This window comes from Aphelocoma coerulescens, chromosome 1 (genome assembly GCF_041296385.1).
Source record: "Aphelocoma coerulescens isolate FSJ_1873_10779 chromosome 1, UR_Acoe_1.0, whole genome shotgun sequence".
In the NCBI taxonomy this organism is placed as follows: Eukaryota; Metazoa; Chordata; class Aves; order Passeriformes; family Corvidae; genus Aphelocoma; species Aphelocoma coerulescens.
Genome location: NC_091013.1, coordinates 101,096,238 through 101,123,143, shown reverse-complemented (window position 1 = coordinate 101,123,143; position 26,906 = coordinate 101,096,238). Strand labels below are relative to the sequence as shown.

At 40.1% G+C, this 26,906-nt stretch overlaps 1 protein-coding gene across 1 annotated transcript; it reads right to left on the bottom strand.

Annotated features, from left to right (window-relative positions):
- Nucleotides 1-57: 57 nt before the first annotated feature.
- Nucleotides 58-25,519, bottom strand: ADGRG7 (adhesion G protein-coupled receptor G7). Its single transcript, XM_069027783.1, is given in 21 exon segments — nt 58-101; nt 104-217; nt 220-271; nt 1,492-1,648; nt 2,672-2,827; nt 3,335-3,348; nt 3,850-3,917; nt 5,472-5,836; nt 7,162-7,275; nt 8,593-8,741; nt 10,173-10,333; nt 11,978-12,085; nt 12,175-12,240; nt 12,243-12,292; nt 12,594-12,685; nt 13,189-13,344; nt 15,712-15,753; nt 15,756-15,823; nt 16,557-16,688; nt 23,182-23,646; nt 25,414-25,519. Coding segments are annotated over 21 exon segments (2,679 nt in total).
- Nucleotides 25,520-26,906: the final 1,387 nt, after the last annotated feature.

The following is a 26,906-nucleotide window of genomic DNA, read 5'->3' as shown; positions in this document are numbered from 1 at the left end:
GCTGCATGAAACAAACCATGAAAAATGCAGCATTGCATTTCACATATTTGCGGGTTTCTAGTTCTGGTTAGGGAAGGTAGACAAGGAAATATTATCTGAAAGAACTGGGTTGATCTGAAAGTTTCCTGTGAATGTTTTTCAGGCTGTGATTTTGAAACATTTTATGGTTTTGAATGCATATACAGTGGTACCTGGAAAATAAGAAACACTTTGGGAACTTTTTCTTGAAGAGTGGTGTTCTGAAAGTGCACAGAATACAAATCCGGAGTCCCTGTAGAGGAGGTGAAAGTGTGGAGTAAATATTTTGCTGTTAAAACCAGAAAAGATTAGTCAATGTGACTTGGTTCGAAAAACAACCATAAAATGATTTTTGGTAACTGTTAACAATTACATTAATACCTTAAAATACAGGAAGCACTTTCAATAGGAAAACTATTCCATGTAGGTGATTCCCAGCTATAGGCACCTCATTTGCACATTGTAATGGATTAGTTAGCATGTCTCAGGAGTCTGTCTCAGGATCATATTATTACTGTCAGCTTGATAGGATGAAGGTAAGACCTGGCTGAGGATGCCATAAGCATTAAATGTGGTGTGCCATATCAGCACTTCAGGCAGACTCACACAGAGTGAATAAAGACTTAAACATTTCTATACCTGGTTTTCTAAATTCTCATTTCAAGGATTAAGCAGGAGAATCCTGAGTGAAAAAAAAAAAAAAAAAAAAAGGCTCATGCCTTTAAATAGATGGATGTCTGTTTCCTTTTCATTATTTCAGTTTTAAATCCTTGGCATAATCTGTCCATCAGTGTGGTATGATCACCTCAGGACTTTTTCCACAGAGTTTGCAGATCTGATCATCACTGGTGTACAGGCACACAGTTTTCAGTAGATTAAAATGATAATAAACAACTTAATGTTTGGGGATGGGTGGATTTTCACATATTTCCAGTTAGCTGTTTTATAGAAAATAGCCAGGGGTATAATAATGAAGAATCCATTACTCCTAGTACTGCATATGCCTTATATGAAGGGATGTATTTATAGGAATACAAGGCCAGGAATCCAGCAGGGCTGTGGGGGGAAAGAAGAGGCAGACACTTTCCTGAAGGCTTTTTTTCAGTATCAGTGTGAAAAACCTCAAGCCACGAAGCTCTTGTTACTTCCCTGGGGCTCATTTCAACAACTAATGCAGAAGAATTTTTTCCTTCTATTCTTTCTGAAAATAATTTTATATATGATTTGGTGTAAGAGAAGACACCCAGACAGAACAGTCTTTTCAGTGCTGACCTTGAAATAAAATCCCACCTTGATTTGTACAATGGGAAGAGTTTTATGTGTGACAGACCAGCATCTCTTTCTGAACAAAAATTCTGAATCGCTCTGCTTTCTGACAAGTTCCCATGCTGTATCAAACTGTAGAACAAATAAATCTCATTATTATTTTCTTCAAATCTCAGTTATTGGTCTCAGAGTTGCTAAATACTTTGCCTGGGTAGTATTCAAAATGCAGAACAAATAGCTGAAAGCAGGACTTGTTTTTTCATGACTTATTAAAACGAGGTAGCTGATCATCCAGGTGATCCCAAGCACTATCACTATAGAGACAGTGCTAATCATATTTTTCAGTAATGAATCCTTTTTATTCCTAGAAGCACACAGACACAAAAAGTTATTAATTCTTTCTCTATACCATTTAATATCTATTTGAGCTTTAAACTTTCTATGTATTTGGGCTATATTGCAAAAAGATATGATTAAGGTGAGTTGAGAAGATACACTTCCCTACGTTTGTTTGATGTATCATTTGGAGAAGAAATCCAGAAAAATAAATGTAACCAAATGTATCAGACTAGTCTGTGTTTAGAGTATGCAGCTTGGATGTATCTGATTTTAATTTAAAAAGTGATGTTTACCAAGCTGTTGCGGGTTGGCTTTGTAACCGGGCAGAAACAATTGAAAATTAGCATGTTAGCTATTATAAGTTTTTTAAAATGCTTATAAATTCATGCAAATGCACTTAATTTTCAATATAAGAATTAGCTGCCCATGATGTCTGAATATCCAGTTTCTCTTAAGCCTGAACAAACTCAGAGGTATTTTGTTTGCTCCAACCATGAAAATCATACATAAAGAAATGAAGAAATGGTACAAAGTTTTATTGAATGGATCAGTCCCGTGGGATTAATAAAAATTAGAGCAATCCTTTTTAAAATAATACAATGTACACTGAGGGTTTTTGACATACAGCCTGTGACAATACATGGAGTGTTGCTGTAAAACTGAGCAAGTAAATCTGCTTCAAGCTACTCAAGAACTGTCATGGTGTTTGTCTGTGCTGAGAAATTCATAATTCTCAGTTGGCTGGACCCACTCTTCTCTCACTTTTATGGATTTAAATTGGGAATAACTGTCATTGAAGTCGACTGACACTGCAATCCAAAAAGGGGGACAAAAGCCTGAAATGTGTTCATTGATATGCACTTGTCTTGAACAAAGTCTGCCCCATTGTAACAAATGGAATTCATTTTCTGCCTGCTTAAATTATACATTTCTTTAAAATAAAAGATTTTGTAAAAAATCTGAGTTTGTGACAAGAAAGTCTGAGCTGGTGACAAGAGACTGAGGAATAAATTTGCTGAATGATATGAGGAGTCCTGTGCCATCTCACCTTATCAAATTTGTCTTCTTCTTCAGTATCACAGAGATACTGATTTTGATGAAGATCAAGATGTTAAGCAGGAGTGCTACTGTCAAGAGGAATGACCACAACGTGGGCATTTGCACTCTGAAATTCTGATTTTGTTCCAGTGCTGCAAGCCAGCAACTTTGAATATAAAGAGAGGTAGGTTCCAAAGATACTTCAGATACATTATTCAGAATACCAAAACAAAACAAAATAATATTCCACTTTTCATCCTAAAAGACCTTACAGTGCTTTCTAGCTCTTATTAACTTAGCTCTGAAAGGCAGCCGTTCCTTGAGAAATGAGGACTTTCAATCATGCTTCTCCTTCTCTGGGAATGCAAAATGATACATCAAACAAACTACATGGAGAAATAATAAGGTACAGTATAACTAACCAAATAGATATCTGGCCACCACATGCACCTTTATCTTTAGGATATATTTTATAGTAAAGAGTAATAGGGCAGACCTAACGCACAAAGGCTGAAGAAGAAACAGGGACAACTTCAGAAAAACAGGGTTATCCTGTAATAACCTTCACCTCTTTTCATTTTCAAATAATCTCAAATTAGAAGTCACACGCCCTAAATGAGTATCACAACATGACCACCATCTGGAAGGGGGTTTGTGTTTACATTTCCTAAACAAGTCTGTCTTTCTTTTCTGTCATCCACTATCTCCAAGGTACACTGTAAGCCTGATAGCCTGCTTTGGTATGTGTGCACTTGAATACCTATGCCAAAAACACTGGGCAAGTAGGTATATTGTTATTATGGCCAGATTTTTAAAAAAATGTGAGGATTAAATGTAGGTACTGAAATGTAGTTATGCACTTAAATGAAGGGGTGGGATATCAGTTAGGCTAAGGGTGTCCACAGTTTGCACTTCAACTCACAGGGGGACTGCACAGTCTTGCAGAAGGATTCAAGGCAGATGTAGATCCAGTACCCTAAATCCTTAGTGAGGAGAAAATGTGTTTCCTTCTAGTGAATGTCTAGGTTAAGTGAAGACTTCTACTTCTTTTGACTACTTAGATGTACAAAATAGTGTACCAACAATAAATCTAGAATTGTATTAATAATAAGCCATCACAAAAGGCATGGGGATAGCAAGTGTTGTAATAATATGTGAAATTAAAATTCTTCCTAGAAGAAGAAGTCAGTAGTTTAGAGCTTTTCCTTCTCTGTAAGTTGCTCCAAGTGTTACTGCAACTACTACGGCAGGGATTCCTAATTAATAAGAGAGACATTAGCATTTTATTGTTCGGTTGCACAGGCATACCTCCCTTCCACACAAATAGCTCCTTGCCTCTGAAATTTCATAGATTTTAAGAGCTATGTTTCACCTGCACTGTACTAAGTTAAATGGGTTTTCTGTAGCCTAGACAAAAAGCAGGACTGAGGGTTGTGAGCACTATTTTTTGAGGGCAGCTCATGTCCATGACTTGCTGATTTTTTGCCATCAAAGAGCTTCAACGGAGCTTCCTGAGCCAACACCAATGGTGAAAGCTGTAGTGGACTGTAGTGGGCTCCCTTATCACAACTGTGCAACCCTAACCTCTGGTCAGCAGTGAGAAACTAATTTAAGAACATTCTGCACCAGACACCATTGCATTTCATACCAGATTGATGCAGAGTGTAACTTTCACCCTGCAAGAAGCTTGGCTGTGCAGGTTTGCCTCCTCAGTGCCTTTGCTTCACTTCTTGTCTTCCACATCTCTGCCTCCCAGGTCACCCTAGGCAGCACATCTCATGGAGAGGAACCCCATGCACAATTTTTTGTTTGGGTAATAAACATGCTCCTTAAAGTCTGTTCCTTCTTCATCCCTAATACAGATCTTCCAGCTTGCCATGCATTTACTGTGCTCTCAAAAGAGATCCAAAAGCAGTGAGTCAGAATCATGCTGGTTTGGATGTGTGTGACTTGTCACAGGACACACTGAAGAACATAATGCTGTGTTGTCATGCAGATACGTATGGAGGGAGCACAGTGCCACGTAGCCAGGCAGTTTTTGCTGAACTTTTCCTGGCTTGCATGTGCAGTCCGAATTCTAAATGTTTCAGAGGAATTGCCTCTACAAATGCAAGACATAATAATGGAACAATGAGGATTGAAAACTGCTTGGTGGGTGCCATCAGAAACAGTACAACACAAAAGCTGAATACACAACATGGAAAAGACAGGTGTTCCTGTACACTGCATTAGAAGAGTTTCTTGAAACGAGCTGAGATTTTCACTTTACCTAGTGAGCATCTGTCTGAATTTTTCCATTTTCCGGGTAGCTTGCATTTCCCTTTCAGTTTTCAGTGTTGTTGCTAACTGCTGTACTGACTTTAGAATGTGTTCTTTGTTTATTAATAAATAACATATAACAAATAATATCAGTCACTCATTGCTTTTGGATGTATTCAAGGCTCTGGCTGGAAATCTCTACATCAGGAATTTAAGTCCACATATGACATCACCATAACTGAAAGATTTTTTACTTAGTTTCCAGAAGCAGATTGTTGAATGCTTGATTACTGTGAAGATTTTTCCTGCACCCAACAGGCCTGTGTTGCTGTGCCAGTGATCAAGCTATCAGTTTCAGTGTTTTATCAGGACAATAAAAACAAGCTCAGGTTATACCAGTAGTGTGAGCAGCAACAGGAGATAATAAATCACGTGGCACTAACCCAGAGACACTGATTGTAATTGCTCTCTGCTGATCTCCTGTCTTTACAACTCTCCCTGAATGTACTCTGTACTGTAAAAGTTGCCATATGGACAACTTTAAATCTCACCCCATCCAATTATTGACATGGTTACGAGGGAGTGTCCAGGCAGCAGCTTGATGGCTCTGAGCAGCAGTAAGTACAACTGTGCAGAATTGAGTGCTGACCACAGAAATGTTGCCAGCAAGAAATAGTGCAGTAGGGCAGGCACAGCTGTGCACCAGGAGTCTGCCGGAGGATCCACCTTGTCAGAGGTGAGTAAGGTGTTACTGGTGGCATCATAAGGAAGGTATTGCTGGTAGCATCTGGTGATATCATTGCTGCACTTCCTGGCAGTGTGGTTTTCGATTCCAGAGATGAAGATGATGTTAAAAATGAGCATAGAAAAGCAGAGACTCACTAACATTCACATTACAGATAACTTTTGTGTTTTCCTATTGGTAGGAATATGTTTAGGAGAAAAAAAAGAAGAGAAAATAAGAAAAATTGGAAAATATTTTCTCATTTTCATTTATACTAAAAGCAAGCTAGAGTAGAAACTTCAATACAGACAGAAAACAAAACAATAACTTGTTTGCAGAATTACACCAACGTTACTCTCAGACAGCTTAACAAATCCATCAGTTTTGTCTGACTTTGACTAGAGCACAGAATATCCAGCACCTTTTAGGACTAGGCCTTGACTGACAGCAGTTTGGGATGCATTTTATTTTTTTCCCCTCTGCTCTTTTTGGAATCCTTTTTTTCGGTGTCAAGAAATGAAGTAGCATAAAACAAGTATTTCTAACTATTCTCCAAAGTGCAACAGAATCATACACCTCAACTTCCAACTTTGTCTTGTCTCAGAATCACAGAATCACAGGATCAATGAGGTTGGAAAAGACCTCCAAGATCATTGAGTCTAACCTATGACCAAACACCACCAGTATCAACTAGACCATGGCACAGAGTGCCATGTCCAGTCTTTCCTTAAACACCACCGGGGATGGTGACTCCACCACCTCCCTTGGCATGATATATATTATATACAGTACATGTATGCATATGTATAAATGTGTATTTTTATGCATATATATGTATGTGTTTATATATATAAAATATTATCATAAATAAATGCATTTAAAAGGCAGAGTCTGGAAGCTCCTACAATCTTTAAAACAATAAACTTGATGGAATTGTTCCAAATCTACATTAGCACAAGCAGGATGAGAAACATGCATTCATCTATTGTAACTACAGCTCTGCTGGCAATTTGCTCATTGTTCAGAGGGGAATCACAGGACACCATTAATCACAAGCACATCCATCAAGGATATTTGCTGCAATTGTGTTTGTATTAAGTCACTCACAATAAAACAGTAGCACAAGCAGCTACCAGCTAGAAAAAAGATAACTGTTTACACATTGTAGTACTGGGGTATGGGGAGAGGTCACGCTGGTGGTGGGACACTGTGACACATTTTTAAAACCTAGTGTTGAGATAGTGAACTGAAAATCTCAACGTGTATCACAGACCTGTGTAGTGATAATAGCACTCTGGGTCTGCGTTGTCAGTGCCTGGCCAGGGCAGTAACAGAGGTGTAAGTGGGTACCAAGCCATGCTATGTGATTTAGCTATTTTTAAAAATACTATTTGCTAATCAATAATATTGCAATATGGTCTAAACTGGCTACTTTTAATTGTTTTCTCAAACTACATGCAGAGCAGAATATTGTAACTTAGTGTAAAACACTTGCAGTTTAACATCTTCCCTCTTACCTAGTGAGTGTTTGAAACAAAATTGTAATAACCAGACCAGCCATGGACAATCCAACTCCAGTATAAGAAATATAATCCAAAGGCTTTGCATATTTATATTTGATCTGAAATGCCTAGAAAATAAAATTGTATCAGTTAGATGAGAAGAGATAAATTTCTTTCTGAAGTTTGTGTTTCTAGTTGCACATAGACACAAGAATGTTCTAGTAAAGTTTGATTATTGCTAGCCACTGCCAGAATTTTTAGATCACACAGAATGATTATAAAAATAATAAAAAACTCCAAAACTAGAGAAATTTGTGAAGAACACCAAAAAGAGATTTAACAATGCCAATCAGGTATTCATCAAAATAGCAGATAAAATTATGCATATTAAAATGCAAGGTGACACAGACTGGACAAAGCAGCTTTTAACTTTTCATACTGGTGAGCATTCTAAATTTTGACTTCTTCTTTTGATATTCTTAAGGTAAGATGTTACAAAGAATTATAAATTGAAACCAGTCTATGTTTGTATAGTGACAATAAAGCAGCAAGTAAATGTAAATGTATTCAGCAAAACAGAAAATGCTGTTGTATTTGCATAAACAGATGGGAATCTGTTAGAAGTCACTTTGTACAAAAAGGACATGCATAACATAAAGGGAAATACAGAAACAAATAAACAGTAAAAATATGGAAATGCTGTTCTGTGAAGACGGTAAAAATGAACTCTGAAATGCTGGCATGCTGAAGTTAGTGACCACAGATATGTGATTTTATCCAGGGTGTGTTTTGTTTAGAGAAGCTGAAATAAATACTGAAAGAATAACAAACGTCAGAAACAGACAATCATTCCCAAATAGTCTTGTTAGTACAAGAGGGCAATGTATAAAACTTTACGGTTGAAAGCTTAATATTTACAGAGCAAGTGTTTTTATAAGCATATAAGCAAAGGGAGTAGTTAATGCTAAATCCTCTGAGTTATTTACCCAGCACAAGGCAGTGCCACAGCTAGACCAGATTCCAGGCTACTCTACTGTTCATCTGGGGGCACTTTAACCTTTAGACAAACCCTCATTCAACCACCAGCTGCAGCAATGGAGGTGCAGAGCTGGAGGCTACAACAGCTGAGCAAGGGGAATGAATTAGGCCAGCCCTTCTCTGCCATGGAGCTGCACAAGCAGGTGGCACAGCCACAGGTTGTGTCAGAGGAAGGCAGGACTTGCCAATACATTTGGCTATTCAGCAGCTTGGGCACATCTTGCCCGATTTGCCTTATCTGCCATGGGGCAGAAACAAGTACATGGGGACATCTTAAACTCCTGTGCGTTCTGAGTGCACCTATGCCCTGCTATTGCCATGCTGGTCTTAGAGTTAAAAACAACCAACCAAACAAAAAAATTAAACAACCCTGGACTCTTCCCATTCAAGAAAAGACAATGCCCTATCATCAGAAAAGCAAAATTAGTGGTGTTATTACACCTGCATCTCAAGAACTGGTCTCTCCCTTTTGCACAGCCAGTGGTACTCCAGTCATTTGGAGTGTAATCCCAAACGACGTAGGCGTGATCACACAGCTGCAGTTCGGATGTGGCATACTAGGGACTGGGATTGCAAGGGGAAAAGGGTCTATAGAAACACAGAGATGGCACCAGCAAACAGTGGGTACTGACTGTGATTTGATTTTGAAAAGGAAGCTGGGGGCTACTAAGGGATATATGGGTTTCCAGTAAACCTTATGAATGATATCAATAACAGCATATTTGGCATTTTAAACTTACTTTATATGCCTTTCTCAGTTAAGATTGCCTATGAAGTTACCAATTCCTGTGATTTGTTCAGGTAATTAGGATTCAGGCTCCCACTGACTCCCACAGCATTAAACAACTGCCAGTTGAATTCCATGTAAGCCAAACAACAGCTTTCAGTTTGTGGTAGCACTATGTTACTGCCAACCGGAGCTGAATCCACACTGGAACAGGAAGCAAACAATGATAAATGATAAACCCATCCCACCCCTTCTGCCACACAGTGGTGCTCAGGCATTCATACACCAAATGCAGTCATTTTCAGACAACAAACTTCTGCTGGGTATTGCAATTAAAACCACTCTTCAATGAGCAACAAGCAGCTTGGAGTGCAAATAAGAAGTGAACAAAACCATTCATGGTATTAGGTAGTTCTGTTTAAAATTATGAATAAAAGTAGGAGTAAAAAAATCAATTATAAGTTTGTTTCAGTAATTTCCTTAGAAATTACTCATTTCCTGCATCACTTATCTGTATGGTTCCATGGTGATGATTACTGATCTGTCATATGTATTTATTTGACCTTAAAAGCTTTGCTACATGTTGTAAGAAGAAGCCAACTACTGTTTTCTGGAGAAACCATGCCAAACATGAATATATATTATCTAAAAATTTTGGGGTTTTGGCAAATGGACACTCACATAAGAGCATTTCCTGCAAGAAAGTAGTAACATCTGGAATCAGTTCCTCGTGGAGGAAGTCAAAGCACACAATGGTTTTAACTGGAAGTAGGAGTTAAAAGATAGCATGAAAAATGAACATTCCCCACATTAATATGTATATTGGACTATGCCAGTCATGTTGACTTTTTCTTGTTTTCCAAGATTTTGGTAGTCTTCTGGAGAGAAAGACTGTCCTCCAGAGACCTGTTTTTTTCATTCTTGATATAGGACTCATGGACCCTAGGACAAATCCACTCTGGCATACCTATAACATTTTATGGAACACAGTTTTGCTCACAAAGGTCCCAGTTTAGCAGTACAGAGTCAGTAATATCAGCTGTTTAATACAGAAGTTGAAAGACATTTTCTATGCCACATTATCTAAGCACGCTTCACTTATGTCAGTATACATCCCACAAACTCTGTCAATTGGATATCGCCAAAAATCAAAGCAAAAAAAATCCAACCCCCTCTCTGCTGGAATCTCTTTCCCTAAGTCCTGAAGAATGCAGTAGGGCCAGGGCAGCCTGTGGTTCAAACTGGCCATGGTGTTTCTCACCTTGGGACTGAAGGCTATTTCAGCACTGCTCGCTACTCCACCATCAATATTGCCAGAGATGACTCGTTTAGACAAACTGTGGAGACTCTGGTAAACCGTGGACAGGAAGAGTTTGTCATTTTGGTACAGGACAAATCCAGCTCTGCCACTGTCTGATGAACCTTTGCAAGGCAAAGAGAAAACAAGGTATCAGAGAAGCTGGTGCTTTTGAAGAAGCCTACACTATGCTGTCACACACATTCAGCATTTACAGATTTTTGTTCAGATTTTTTTTTTTAGAATCCATATAAGTAGTAGAGAACGACTGCTCTTCCTGTGAATGTCAAGAAACATCTTCAATTTTTGCTGAGGTGGGGTGTGAAAATAATTATTTCCATTCTCTTAATGTCGTTTCTGGGGGAAAACACTGGTAAATGAGGAAAATAATACCCTAAATGCCAATATATGCACATAGTCCAAATGGCCAGACTTTTAATAATACTGAATAAGAAATAGTCACACCAGGGACATTTACTGCTAGTGAGAAGTCAGAGGAGACTGCCTGGTTTTTTGCCTTCAGATCCCACTTTTTGACTGCGTTTCTTTTGCACACTTCTAGCAAATTAGTGTTCGCTACATTATTTAAATCACTCAACTGTAGCTTAAGTGAGGAAGCAAAATCCTGGATTATATAATAGACTTTGTTATTGATTTTATGCTTTTGATTTAAGATCAAGAGAGACTGATTTGATCACTCTCTGATTTGATCATCAGGTGAGACTAATGTAACTGTATATCAAGAAAATATCATAAATGTGCACTTAATATTGAAGAAATCTGTTGGGACTTTTTTTAAGACAAGCTGTGCATTTGACATCTATCTGTCTTGAGGGGACTGTTATGTGATACTGGCATTATGATAAAGACTTTAATTACATGATCACACTGTTTTTCCACAGTATTGTTGTCTGAAACAGTGAACAGAAGTGGCAGTGAACAGTTAATGAGTTATTCAGTGATTTTTTATTGTCAGTGCTGGATGTGTGAGGTTACTTGGTTTATCTCTTCACATCTTTTTCTAATCTTGCTGAGAGGACTGAATTATTCATTTCCCTGTGGGCTTGTTCACCATTATGGTGTCTGAGTGCTCTACTAACTTCACCTTTGTTATACTGTTGTGATGTCTCAGTGTTACTGACACTACTCAAGTCTGCTGGTTTCTGGTGCCTGGTGTGAAACTCTTGTGATGTCAGAGAAACACATGTTTGAAACTCAGCCCTCCCACACCCACCAGCTTCTGAAGCAAATGAAGCAGAGGAACTATAACCTTTTTCTTTTTTCCTCTTCTGGTCAATACCGATTTATCCTCTGAGCACTGCAGAGTGCAGTGGACATCTGGAAAAATCCCAAGTGGATAATCCAATTTGCAGGTGGTAGGATGTGGATGTCCTGGCTGACACCTGACAGTAGTAGTAATTTTAGTTGAAATGGTTGATATATTCAGATTTCAGGCAAAGTAAGTATGTACTTGTTCTTGATCTCAGTGTTTGTAGAGGTATGGACAAAAACTCAACACACTCTCAATTTTAGAAAACAAAACAACTGAAAAAGTCCCAGACACCAAAAGCATTCTAGCCATTGCATGTACTTTTTCATTCTTCTATAAATAAGATTATCCAGCTCATTTGACACATGCATTTCTTGTACCAGGCGTCAGCATGCATAAAAACCAACCAGCTAAGGGTTTTTTTCCCCAAAGGAGATTTTTAGTGAATATTCATTGAAAATTTTCCCAGCTGCAGTTTTCAAAAGAAGAAAGAACTTACTGTTACTTAAAATGTTGAACAGTATCTGAACTTCAGTACTGAGGCCACCAATCAGCCCAGGAACATTTTCCTGTATTTCTAGTTTTGTTGACTGACATTTTCCCAGTGCTATATTTGCCACCAATAGCAGTGTATGAGTTAGGATTTATGGGTCATACTGCTGTGTCCAGGTAAATCCAACAACCCACAGGACTTACTTCTCTGTGCCAAAAACAGAATCATAGAGGAGCCTAATTTCAGTGGAGCAGACTGGATTGCAACATTGGCTGTGAGATGTTGGCAGTCAAAGAAAATTCCTCCATTGTTTTCATGAGGCTGCATCAAAATAATGAGTGGGATAAAAGTTATCATTATTTGTTATTATACAACTACAGGTTCAGTTTCTGAGCTTCCTCTCTGATTTTGTTCTCCAGTGGGAAGCACTCCTCATTTCCTATCCATACCCTTTCTCTAAAGCAGAAGAATCCAGCAATGTGTATGTTGGTGGAAATTGGAAATTAAACATTGGCGTTGAAAGCTAAAAATATTTTGACTTGTTCACGAACTGCTTTCAACCTAAACAGAAGGGGAAATGCTGTTGACTACATCTAAAGAAAATGGCAAAAGCTGAAGTTACCTGGTTGTAGCATTGACAAGATTACTGTGGATGAATTCTGTTTCGTTGGCATCCAGGAGTTGACTCGCTGTAGCCATTACTGCCACAGATGCCTGAGACATGTGGGAAAAAAAAGGCAATATTCAAATGCAGTTAAATAAATCACCCCATGTGCTACACACTGAATGGGCAAAGTAAGAACACTTAACAAGCATTGCTTGAAAGTACACAACAGAGTAGAAAAGTAAAGGAAGCCATTCAAGAGACCACAAGCTTTGTGCCAATGGGTTCGTAAATTCCACACTTCTATTAACTTAAGAAGGATTAAATTATCAACTTAAACATTAAATGGCGCTCATATTAAAATTTCAGATATACATCTGAACAGCTGATAAATTTACACTCTGCTCTGAGAACAGACCCAACAGTGATTCCACAAGTACGTGCTCAAGGATGCTTAAATAACTCTGTTAAATGGCAAAATTAGAGCATTGTTTGTAGTGTTATGTACAGTTAAGAAAAAGGACAGTGTCTTTTCTGCTGGTAGAGGGGGGACAGAATTGATATCCCAAATATTAAGCCCCACAAGTCTTATTTTAGTCCTCATAGAAGTCACCTGAAAGTCTTCTGGAACATTTGGCTTTTTCATAATCTGCACTGTGATATTTGCAGCAGCAGTGATGTTCTCTCTGGTCAGCTGGTCTGGCACAGAGGTGAGGATTTGAGTGTTATTTGCAATAACTGAAACCTTGTTGGAGCATGCAGTTTCAACCTGTGAGGAAAATGTCATTCAACAGAAACAAAATGAAAAACGGAAGAAGAGTCACCACCTCATAACATTCTCACAGAAAATAAAAATATACAAGTATTTGGCCATCTAAAATGTTTATGTTAATGTCAAGTACATGTTATTTGCAAATTCTCCCTAGAGATTGTTTTCACGAATTCATGGAGTATCTTGGGTTGGAAGGAAGCCCTGGAGGTCCCCTAGCTCAGCAGGGCTTGAAACCAGGCTGCTCAGGGACTCACTTTGAATATCCACAACCTCCCTCAGAAAACTGCTCTTGTTTGAACAGTGTAAAGAAGAAAAATTTTCTCTTATCTCACTGGAATTTCCCATGTTGCCACTTGACTCTGTGGGCACTCATCCTGAAACTGCATACCTTGAAGAACAGCCTGGCCCCATTGTTCTCCACACCTTGCCATGAAGTAACAGCAGGACCTCTCCTTTGTCTTGAGGTCACTGAGTTCTGAGTCTATAAACTTCTGTGCACTTTTCATTGTTCCTTAAATAACTACAACAGGATTTTTTGAAAGGCCATCAGAGGAACTTGAGAAATGTCCTCTGGAGCAATCATGCCTCCCAAAACAGTGCTTATAACCTGCACTGAGTACATTATCCTCCCTTCGGCACATTATACAGAGTGTCAGCTTGGAATAAATATTAAAAAAAAACACCAACAAAACAATAAAATATTCTTCTTCTGGAGATGCTAATAAGAATTGCTATAAGCACTGGTTGGGTCCAGTTTCAGTTAGTTAGCACTCAATGGAGTAAATGTCTGTTGCATCTTAAGAGTCTAAACATAAAAGGAAGTTGAGTTATATGATATATGATATATTATATCATATATGGTATATGATATATGGTATATGATATATGATATGTGAAGGTGTAGCTAGGTAAAAATAAGAGACAGGAAATCTGCCAGTCATCAAGTGAATTCATCTATTTCTTAATATTGCCAATGAATATCTCTACTGAATTGCTTCAATAACTGAATTGTTCTCAAATTATTTAGGTTGGGAAGCTACCAAAATCAAGATTAATTCTATCATGCAGCTTTGAACCGCTGATAAAGCTTGGAATGGTAGGTAAGAAAAGTGAATGTGTTGCACAGGGAGGAAGGAAATTTGCTTTTATAATTACTGGAGATGATATTATTTGACTTGAAAACATCTGCCTATGCATGATGGGCCAACAGCACATCATGAACACCTGTGTTTACTGTTCTTGCTTATGACTTTTAGCATGACCTTGGATTTAAAGTAAATATTTCAATTTAAAAGTAATCAAATCCTTTTAAATCTGGTCTCTGGATCACTAGCATGAGCACCTCCTCCTCCCATTCCCCAGATCCCCAAGCAGCCCTCAGCTCACTAGATGGCAGCCCGACATCACAGCTCCCAACAAAACCCCACATTACTGATGGCAGCAGGAAACCCACAGGTCACACCTTACTGGCACTAGAAATAGATACTGCTAATATTATATATTACTTTGAGCCATTTAGTGAAGGTTGTGTACTGGGAAAATGTAATATTGAGCTCAAGGGTTTCTCAGGAAAGGATCCAAGCGGGTGAAGCATTGGGTTGAAGGTACAGTAGTCAAGCACAAATGTGCAAGAAAAGGGACTTCTCTTATTTAAAGGGACAGTACCTGGTGTGTTTTTTTCGTTTTTTTTTTTTTTTCAATTGGGACTAGTGATAAGGAAATGAAACACAGAAGCAGCAGAAGGGAAGCAGTCACTGTAATGTGCTTAGTCATGTTCAGCTCTCCATGTTTTGCAGATACAGCAGAGCTAAACCTTAGAGCTAGACTTAGGGGGTTAGGGATTTTATGAATTTTATGGATTTTATGATTGTCATTCATACAAGAGAATTTGAATCTGGATTCTTGATGGTCAGAAACGTTGATGGAATGGAAAGGCTTCACTCTTAATCCTTCTGAACATGTTGGTGTCAGTATCACCCTCATGACAGTCTTCTCCAAATCCCTTGCACGTTCTCATCAATTTGGCACCCTGGGTTGGCCTCACCTCCACTTAGAGGCATTTGCTGTGAACTGGGAACCTGACTGAGGAAATTGAAGGCCAGTTAAGAAATAAGAAAAAGGATGCTCTGTCCAGGCAAGCCCAAGCAAAATAAAATGATCACCGTTGGAAATTCAGGCCATGTGCAAAGCAGACACATGCCAAGAATGCCACTGGAAAAGGCTTTGGTCATTTATTTTGCTTTCTGAAAAGTTTTGATGAACATAACATATATTTCCTGCCTCAATTTTCCATTCCCACTCCCCTTTCTTTCCCCAGGATGATGCAAAATCTCAGACAATGTTTAAATACTAATTTAATATTACCTGTGATGCTAAGGAGTCCAGCTTTTCATTACAATTCAGAATTTGGTGGGAGGCTTTAAAGTAGGAATTTTCCTTTCTCTGGAGCACATCTGGATTGGTACTGAAGCATTATCTGTAATTTTGTAAAAGCAGAAAGATACACATTTGGTACAGAAGCTCTCACACATACACATGACCTCACTGGGAATTAAAACTGTTCTGTGAGCGTGACACCCTATGCAGTGTAATTTTCTGTTTGCTTGTAAAATTTTGTCTTTCACTGTTACAAGTGACTATCAATTCTTTAACTATTTATTGTTCTTTTTAGAGCATGTGTTTTACATTCATGTACACAGTCCTGTCAGAGTGGCTGACATTCTTTATGTCAAAGTCAGACAGGCTTTAGTTATGTTAGAGCTGCAGAAACACATCTCTTAACTGGGGGGCACTGGCATCAGCACTGAGCTGTCAAAAGACTCTTTACCATGTCCTGAAAAACACTGTTTATAATTCATTAAAGAAATGCAAAGGACATGTGGAGCAGCCATGCAGCATTTATTCCTCTACACAGTCTCTGAAAGCTGAGACAGGTCGTGGAACCACAGTTGATGGAAAGCATCCTGAATCCTAATGCTAAATAGTAGGATATCAACAGATCCTCCTCCCAGCCCCAGACATGCACAGATCCATCTCAGCATGTGTACCTGAAATTCTCTGCATTTGGGGTAGAAAGCTTTGTAGAAAAGTTTGTGCTTTGGAGTTCTGGCTTCAAACACAGACCTCTCATCTGGTCTAATAATCCAACATCGTTCACAAACCTTACATTTACTTTTGGGAAGTGGAAGCAAAAGGAAAGAAACACATACCATTCACAGTATGAGGTGCACATTTTTCTTAGGAGTGACCATATTTACCCACTATAATCTGTTCAAAAGTAAAGGTTTTTATATTGCTTTCAGAAATGTTCATTGTCTCAGTCCTGTAGTCACAAAAATTCACTGCACAGAAAAAAATATATATAGATATATCCAAATGAAATATTTTTAGGATAAGGATCAGTTTTCAAAATTAAAATAGTGCTGAGACAATAGAAGCTCATTGAATCTTTTGCCCTAAATGAAATAAAAGCAGTTAGGTAGATCTTGTCTAAACCCAAGCTGCTAAGCTGCCTCAAGTGGTATTTTTGAAATCAATGAAGTCTTAAAAGCCCATATTTTTTGCCATCTCTTCTATTTTCACTGCTTTAGTCCTAGAAAATTTGTGACAAATTGTAAAGCCTCACCTTTGGTGTCTTAATACCCGGGCAGAAATCAGATTTGATAACCTAATGTCACAGAATACAGCAGGGAGGCAAAATTACACACTTTTGAACAATTAATGGGGAACAGTCCTTTGGTGACTCTAAACAGTGATGGGTTGGATATGGCTTCTGGTGCAGGAAGTTTCTGCCCTGCTGTCTGCTGGACTGGGACAGGCTGGCCACCCCAGACCCCACAGCTGATACTGGCTACATCTAAAAGCAGCATGATGAGCCTGGTGAACCCTGACCTGACCCAAGAGAGGAGCCTATTACATTCTCATGTACCACACTTAACCCAAATTATATATATCTTATAACTTAACAAAAATTTACCTCACAAAACTGAAAACACTTGGGAAAAATATTGCTGCACACAGGCAGAAAATTTTTGCTTCATCTTAGGACTTGCAACATCCTGTTTTTGCTAACTTTTTCTAATTCAGATCACATTTCAGCTGACTATGTCCCATTAGCAGGACTGACTCCAAGCATATTTATGGTCAGGGTCCTGAGGGGGCTTAGGAAAGCTGGAGGGTTCTCTGTGTTCTGGCATGGACTTCCTTGTCAGGTTACTTAACTTTGTGGATCTTGTTTTCTACAGGGCCTCAGTTTCCCATCATACAATGACACTTTCCTTCTACACAAATTATTATGAGCAAATAAGGATGCATGATGCTGTGAAGATGAGGCTGCCTTACAGCACCATCCCTGAGTCTTGTTTGCCAGAAGGTGGTTAGCAGGACAAGGTGTCTCAAAAATCTGGTGGAAGGAACCTCTGGAGGGCATCTAGGCCAAACAGAGGCTCCACATCCTCACTAGGAGACATGCTGCAGTGACACACTACCTTTTTAAATCCAAGCATTTCTCCTAATGCTCAATCTCAGCATCTCAAACTGCATCTTATGACTTCTATGTCTCACTTTACCTTCTGGTGGTGCAGAGAAGGTTTGGGTTTGATGGTCTTTGCAACTCCTTCTCAGCTGGAGAATGCTGTTAGCCCTGCCCTCAGTCTCCTCTTCAGCACAGTGAACAAGTTCAGCTCCCTTCCATGCTTCCTGCAGGCCACCTGTCCAAAGCCCTGTAGATGCTAAAAAAGCTGGCAGATTTATTTTCCCAGCTTTTTACAGCTGCTTGTGAAAGTCTCTCACACAAGCTAGATGAAAACAAGGTAGAGGGTTTTGTAAACCAAGACTTTATCTCACAGATGCAAACTTGTTATGCACAGTCTTGTTTTTCACACTGAAGAAAATATTTTGAAATGGGTGCTGTACCATTCAGCCAATCAGTCTGGGAGGTGTATGGTCAAGCACCTAATGATGTTATACCACTCTTGCAAACAAAGCTATATAAACGAATCTGTAATTAATTAAATAATCCCATTTTATCCTGGACTTCTGTGTCGTTCTTCGCGCCATCCCTGCAGAGAACAGCGACAAAGCCCCTCACTGACCTCACTGCATCCTGCTGAACCCTCTCCAGCTTCCCTAAGTCTGGTTTACCTGGCTTGCAGGTGGCAAACCTTAGCTTGTATTTCCCAGTGGTGCCTCACCAGTGCCAGGAAGGGCAGGGTAAAAGTGCCCATCAACCTGTCTCCCTCCACATAACACAGCTGCTCTTCCACCTTGTTTGCAGAGAACCACATGCTGTTGGCTCATATTGAACTTGGCATCCACCGTCACTCCCAGGTAGTTTCCAGCAGGCCTGCTCCTCAGCCAGTTCCAGCAAATTCCTGGTCTGTACCAATGTCCCTGGCATGGAGATCAGCAATTATTCCTGTTGGACACTGTGAGGTTTCTGTTGGAATGATCTTCAGGTTTCTCAAGTTCTTCTGCACCTAAGCTCTGCCATTAACTGTGTCAGCAATGCCTCTGCCCCGCTCCAGGTTCAGTGTTGTGGCCATACTTGCTGAGTGGATGTGCTGTGTCATGGTGCAGGTCTTTGATGAAGACACTGAATGATTCTGCCCTATTATTGACCAATGAGTTGTTCTACTTTTACAATATCCTGATCAAGTCACTGATTGCTATCCCTTGAGTTTAGCTGTTGAGGTAATTTTCAACCCAGTGAGTTGTCCATTCACCCAACCTGTGTGTCTTCACCTACCAAACAAGAATGCTGAGGGACATGGTGTCAAAGGCATCTCTAAAATCAAAGTGTATTATATCTTGTTACTTTTCTGTTGTCTACATAGACAGTTACTCAGTCAGATTGATCCTGCATGTAAATCCATGCTGTTCCTGATGATCTTCTGGTGTCTCATATGCATGGAAATAGACTCCAAGAGGACATGTTCCAAAACTCTTTTAGCACCTGAGGTAAGCCTGACTGGCTTATGGTTCTCCCAGATCTCCTTCTTACCTTTCTTAAAGGTAAGCATAATATGGATCTTTTTCCAGTTCTCTGTGGCCTCTCTTCATCACCATAGGTGTCAGGAGTCCCACAGGGGCATCAGCCAGGTCTTTCAGCTGTCTTGAATGAATCCTCTCTAGACCCATGGATTTGAATGCCTTTGTGATTATCCTGCCTTCCCTCTGATGGATGAAAGCCAAGAATAAGTTGCTATGAACACATATGCATTCATACACGAATAGGTACTCATACAGGAGTACCTATTCAAACTTTATTTTTTTCTCTGTCTAGTTATTCAAGCCTTGATCTGAAAGTGCTTTAGGCTGGTTTATATGCTTATACTACTTGATTTCAGACTTTAAAAAGAGAGTCCATCTGAAATAAAATTTTCCCACTGATGCAAGTCTCAAATTATTCCAAATATTTTGACTTCATTAGGATCACACAGATTAAAACAAAACAAAATTAAACAAAACAAAACAAAAACAAAAACAAAACAAAACAAAACAAAAAAAAAAAAAAAAAAAAAAAACAAAAAAAACCAGAACAAACCACAAGTAAGAATAAAACCAGGCCTTTTGTCATGATTTGTGAAAGAAAATAACCATGACATAATGTAGAAAAGCAATGAATTATGAGCCAAGTGGAAATTTTTCATCATTATTGGAACAAAAGTAACTGGGTTACAAAAGTTGTCTACTCTGTATGCCACGCTCTCTTTTCCTGGCAATGAACCAGATCACCTCCTCCATACCCCCAAAACCTGACTGCCTTTTTTTCCAGCCTCCTCAACACCTTTAGCAGTATGATCTCATGCTCTTTATGCTCCATCATGTCGCAGCCCCTCTCACCTCTTAGATCCATCTTTATATTCTCAGTACATAAAATATACATCTCCATTTTGTTAGCTGGTGAAGAGGAAACAAATGTCATGGGTAGTTTATGCATCTTAGTGACTAGACTGGGTTGACTGGCCATGTGGCCTCCACCTCCTTACTGATGGCATAAGTCTCCTTTCCTTTTCCTCTTTGAGATATTTATAGGGTTGGTCTTCTGTACCCAACTACTGATATGTACAAAACTAAAAAGATTTTGAGACCTTTAAGATCTGTAACCACCTAGTAAATTTAGTTGAAACTGATCAGCAAGTTAAAGAAGGTGCCAAGAAAGTGGAACAACAGACAGATGGACAGCATAAACATTCCTCAGGAACACAGAGTAAAATTCAGGGTTTGTAACTTCAATAATGTTTGTTATGATTTCAAGTTAATTGTATCTGTCCAAACATTCTTACCTCATGTATTTTAACAACTATTGCTATTAAAATCTATTCTTTAAGGCAATTCACAGCAAATCAAATAGAGAACACTGGAGCAATGAACAAAGGGAGTTATGGAATCATCTTAATGCTTTGTTTCCAGTGCTGAAATTCAAGCCATGATTATTTTATTTAAGCCAACTTCTCTGAAACATTTTGCCAAATACTCCAATCAGTTGTGAACTCATTCAATCCGTCATTGTCTGTTGGATGTGCTGCCCATCCTGTCACAAGGGAAATGACATGGAAGACCTGGACTTTCCATCTACCTATCCATCTTCACCAAGCATATTTTCCTGGATACGCTGCAGATGTTTTGACATCCACCTGAGCAAATATGTCACATTGTTTGACAAAAGCACAGCTGACACATGACGGTGTATTTGTGTGTCACACTGGCCACATTGTGGGTTGTTGGCCTGGGAAAGTATGAGCTGGGGATTTTACCAGCTCTGGAGATCCTGCAGCTCAGTGAGCTGGCAGCCTCCCAGCACAGGGCAGTGCAGAGATGCCATGTTGTGGCAGAGGGGACTGAAATGGGAGTCAACCAGGACAGTGCTATTCCAGGTGTAGGAAATTTGACTCATCCAAGACCAGCGCCAGTGGCAGCAGGAGCTGAAGGCAGGCATTGTCCTGCAGCGTGCTGAGGTGGATGGTGTCCTCAAACACAGGGCAAATCCAGACATGGCAACAGTGGTCACTGAGGTCTGAATCAGATTTTCAAATCACTGTGATCTTCAAACAGGGGAATTCAAACAACAGCCAAATTAGCTAGAAACGGGCCACAGATTTTTGAGACCTCTAATGTCTTCCCCAGATATATTACTCCTTTGAGGTGGGTGAAAAAAACGGCACCACCAAGCAAGAAGAGGCATGGCACTGCTTGCAGATCTGACCCCGCTGAGCAGGTCCCATCAGCAGGAAGGGTCAGGGATCTCCCAAAGTGGAGGGGTTCCCAGAAATTATTCCAGCTGCCCATGCTGCCTGGCTTGTAGTGACCTGTATGACAAAGAGATCCCACCTACTCCTCTGGGCACACTCAGGCTCTGTCCTAACAGCTGCCACTGTTGAGACAGAAGCACAGGGTTTCCATGGGTTCTGTAGTGCCTGTGTAAATTAAGAATCAAGCTATGTGTATATGTATCTTCATTAATGGGTATGTAAAACAATGTATCTAATTTTATGGAGGAAAGAAGGAAACATGATCTATTTGAAGCCTCAGCTAAAAATATATATATGACCCATAATCTCACGCATATACTCAGTCACTTGCCCCTAAACCAATGGCATGAACGTGGGGTCAAAGCTTCCAAACATGAATTTGTGTTCCCAAACTAATGTAGGTGGGAACAGTTTTGTGTAGATGCTGAATGAGCAGGAGTGTAGGCCTCCAGATCAAACTTTTGAGCCCGTAAAAAACCCAAAATACTTCAGCAGGAATTCACGGGACCAAGAAGGCAAAACAATGCTGCAGATTCCCAGTGCTGAAGGGCCTAGAACAATAACAAGGACATGGATAGTCACACATCCAAGAATCAGATAAAGATGCTATTTTTTAAGACAGGCATTATCGGATAAAACAGAAAAAACCCCATGCCCCATCTCTGCCATAGCCTCTATACCCATTCCAGGACAGGTGACAATTTTTATTCTGTCTTTTGGCAGAAATAGTGGGTTTTCTTCAAAGTAGTCATTGAACTGGCTGCCACAGCTTCAGGAAACAAAAAAGCACTGTCTAAGCAACAGTAGGGAAATTGCAGATCTCAGAAATTTCTGAATATATTGTGTTATTTCCTGTGAACAGCGAGCTCTGAAAATGTTAAGGTTTTTTTAAAAAGAGACTGACAAATCTTGAATGGCTAAGGGGTATTCTGCAGCAGGGATTGCAACAGGGAAGGGTTTGGTGGACCTCAGTCTTAAAAAGATGGATCCAAGATCTGGGGGATCTCCACAGACCAAGATTTCCTCACAATCAGTCTCACCAGGTCCCTAAGTGAAGGATGAAGTTGGAATCCTTTCCAATAAGGTTCACAGTGGAAATTGCACACCTATGCACTGAGTGTAGTGTATGGCTTCAAATAATGCAGAAAACTGGATTTGAGGACTGACATTTGATCTGATATTTTAATGCCTGTGTTTTGAGACACTGGCAAACTGAGTAAAGCCAGAACATTCAAAAGTAAATGGCGCTGCCAGGAACACGTGTCACTGTGTATTTCAAATGTTCTCCTTGAACTAAAGAGATTGCTTAACTTCTTACTCTTTAATGGGATTCATATAACTGGAGGATTATTGCAAACTGAAAGGGCTGTGCCACGTGGCAGAGGTAATTCTGTTCTTGGCACTCTTTGCTCAGCTCTTGCTCATGTTATTGCTATTTAGCAGTTGTGTTTCAGGCTGTCTCTGCTCCACTGCAGCCACATGGTCTCTGATGATAGTGGAATAACCTCTATGTGTCACTAGGTAATGTCTGTACTAGCCATCAGCTTTTCAAAACACATCATCTCTCCATTGGAAATCTTACAGGAAGGAAAGGAAATCTCCTCCAGCAGTTGAGATTTGTGTGGCTCAGCTAAGCAGCTGTGGAGAGCATCTGTATCTGTGGGAGCTGGGTGTCTGATCACGCAGTTGTTGCTGCAGTGCCCAGCAGCACTGTCCCACCAGCCAGGCACACAGTGTGGCACCTGGGGCCATGTGGCAGAGACCCTGCTTTGGACTGGGAGCCTGGGAACCCACAGGACACTGGGGAACCTGCGGCACAGCTCCAAGGCTCTGCCTTGCTTGGTGAGCAGAAACCCGAAGCAGCCAGGCCAGGCAGACTGCTGGGTCATCTGGCACAAAGGATCCCAAAACAAAGGGGGAGCAGGGCTGCCCTGCAAACGCCTGGACCCTGGGCTGCCAGCGGAGAGCAGTGGCTGGGACAGCCTCCGGTGGGAGCAGTGCTGGAGCTGCTGCTGCTGCAGCCAGCTGTGGCAATGTTGGTCACGGGCTGCAAAAGAATGCAAGGAAAGGGAAAGGTGAAAAGCAAAACTGAGCTGACACTCCTTTGAAAGCAACAAAGCAGAAAAACAGGCAGCTGTGGGGTAAAAATTTCAGCGTTTACCCCTGGAGGTGTAGACAGAGCTGCAGTGAAGCCCGTGCAGCAAAGGGGAAGTGACAGCAAAGGGCAGATGATAGCAAAGGGCATCAGCCTCACTTACCTTTGCATTCCCCGAAAGATTTCCTCTGTAGCAACTCACGGGACCTGTTAATGTCAGGCGAAACTGTGCCTCTATTTAGTGCTTCCTGGTAACTTTTCTTAGCCTACTGTTCAAGGTCTCATGAAGCTTTTTTTTTTTTTTTTTTCAGAAGGAAATCTGTATCTTTCACAAATGCAAATTCCTGAGCTGACTAATGCAGTCACACCTACTACAACATGCAGTAACTCACCAGGCTCCAGTAATTGTGGCACTGGCTTAAAACATGGGGTCCTTTTGGTTTTGTTTTAAGGTTCAGAAAACGTCTTCTTTGTCTTTAAGTTTTGCAGACAGTAATCATGTCAAGAAGCCTGCTGATTTTTGGCCATATATATTTCTAAACTAAAACTGTACGGTTTTTGCATAATAGCAGGTCACCATGAACTGTTGAGCGTGTTTTAATCAAGCGTCATGGGAACTGTTGATGCTGGTGCTTGTGGTTGAAATCTGAGCAAAGAAAAAGCTCTACCACTATACACAGCAAGCAGTGCACCAGATGGGCATGGAGTTATTTTCCATCCCTGAAGTAGCTGCAGTTTAAATGCCTTTCTTAGCAGCTCTTTGCCTGCAGCTGTGTTAGGCACAAGCAGAGGTATCCCCATGCTGCACTGAGACTTAACTCCCATCTCATCTGGCTTTGGCTCCGTCAAGTCAAACAAAGCTCTGAGCATATTAGCAAAGGTAGATTATTATTGACGTATGTTGAATAATCACTGTTTACTTCTGTGTCCTTTCTGGGGCTCAGCTATGTTCAACCCCTACAAACATCTGATAAATCTCTTGAAGTAAATGTAACCTAATGAATCCTCATATAAACTTTTCTTCAGGCTTCTTGGTCTTAAATCATGTCTGACTGTCTACTGGACAAGCAGCCAGGACTATTTGATTCTTTCAATGTATTTTGAATATAGGTCCGTGAGTAGTTTTGTATCACATCAATATAGTGAGTATTTTGCTGAGAGGAAACACTGACCAGCTTTCTGCTCCAAGTTTGCACACAGAATTGTTTTACAAGAGTACACTGACCTGATTTTCAGATATAGAAAATGCAAATCTCTGATATGCTTTCAAAAAATTTTTCAGCAATGCAAGTTGCAATGAAAACATGAACAGGAGCTATATGCATGCAAACATACAAGCATCTGCAAAGTAAATATTTCCTTTTTAAAATACAATTTACTATACTAGCTAGAGGTTTATTTTTGTATTTGAAAAAATAAATCAGGTTTCTACCAGAAGAGTGAGAAAATGTCAAGACATTTCTCAACGTTATATCAAAGGGGTCATGAGCAGTGTACACGTTACAATGAAAGCACTCCAGAGATTGTTTGTCACCCTATTCTGTTTTACAGCAGCATACAAAGTTTGGAGTGCTTCTTTAAACATTATTGTAAGGAGAAAAATATTTCCACCCAAGAAGCATGCAACGTGGATGTAATGTTTGTCAGCAGTCATGCTTAAATATTTAAGGAAAGGAAAAGGAACCCAAAGAGTTCAAATGGGGTAGAATAATTTCTTACCTGCTTTGAACCTGAGGAGCTGCCAAATACACAGCCCACAAAGGGTCACAGTCACCACACAACAGGTAACTCCAACCAAAATTCTGTCCCAGTGGAGTGAAGGCATGTTGTAGTGCAGGCTGTCTGCAATGCTGTGAAATGATTATTATACATTCAAACTTCTGTGATAAACCATTAACTGTGCATCTACTGATAAAACTTTAACCTTTTCTGTTCCACCTACAAAAAAAGAGTTTTGAAACTTCTGTGTTTATTATCTCTTGGGAACTGACTCTGGTCCTCAAAATAGATCTGCATGTACCCTAGAGGGAAGCAGGGGTACTGGCTGGCACAGGGTGAAAGTCAACACAGTCAAAGTGAAGAAGAAAATAGACTTATTTTAAGAATGAACTGGAATATACATGTCTTTTTTGTCATCAGCATTCAGTGGATGAATTCCCATTGTGTGAGTAGGGACAGTACCTTGTTTTTACATGGTGTTTCTCACTAGTGAGGAGAGGAGATTTGTTTGGCTTCTTTAATTACCAAAGCAATTTCATCTCAGTTTAAAAAAAACAGGACTCAAAAACCTAATATGATATGACAAGGATATACAGAAATAGTGCAGTCAAAAAAAGGGGTTCTGTGCTCTTGGGATGTGGTCCAACGGTCTAGCCATTAGATACTACTGCTACTGCTACTGCTACTGCTACTGCTACTGCTACTGCTACTGCTGCTGCTACTACAGACTACGATTCCTTTAATGCCTTACAGATTGTTATGATGTGTAAGGCATTATCAAGATAAGAGATGTTTTTTAATCTCCTTGGTGGCAATCTGCAATGTATTCATAATAATACTCGTATTCAAAATGTTGATAAGGAAAATAAAAAATATTTCCTATCAGGTGATCAAGACACTCTCTATGGAAGAAAGCACCTAAGTTCATAGGAGAGACTAAGGAAATACACAAGGAAATAATTAAGATTACTTTTACAAATGGGAGCACCAAAATTGTTAATGTGCTTCTTCAGATAGCCAAATGTCTTAATAGTCTGCTCACAGAGGTTATAGTTAAAGACAGTCTGTGCCACCACACCAGTGACAGGTTGGTACAAGCCTTCAGGAGGGATGGGCTGCATGCTGTCCCTCTGGGTGCAGCTCTGTCCAGCTGTGGGGGAGTCTGCCTGCCTGTCTGTGGTAGCTCTGGTGTTAAAAGTGTGTTTCTTGTCCCACATCTTTCCTCTCTCCATGTTATTCTCATTAGCATGGAAAACAGAAAAGGGAAGATATCCTCAGTGCTGGGACCAGCACAGTGACGTGAGAAGGGTGCAGGGGCCATGGCACCCAGCTGTTGGGTGAGAGTCCAAGGTGGGGAGGAAACAGCTGCCCCCGGCACCCAGGGGCCACCAGAGCCCTTTCCCTCCATAAGGTGCCAAACTGCAGTTTGCCCCAAGGGGATTGCCAGGGAATGGGAGGCTCCATCAGAGGGGCAGACACGGGGCTCTGTGGGG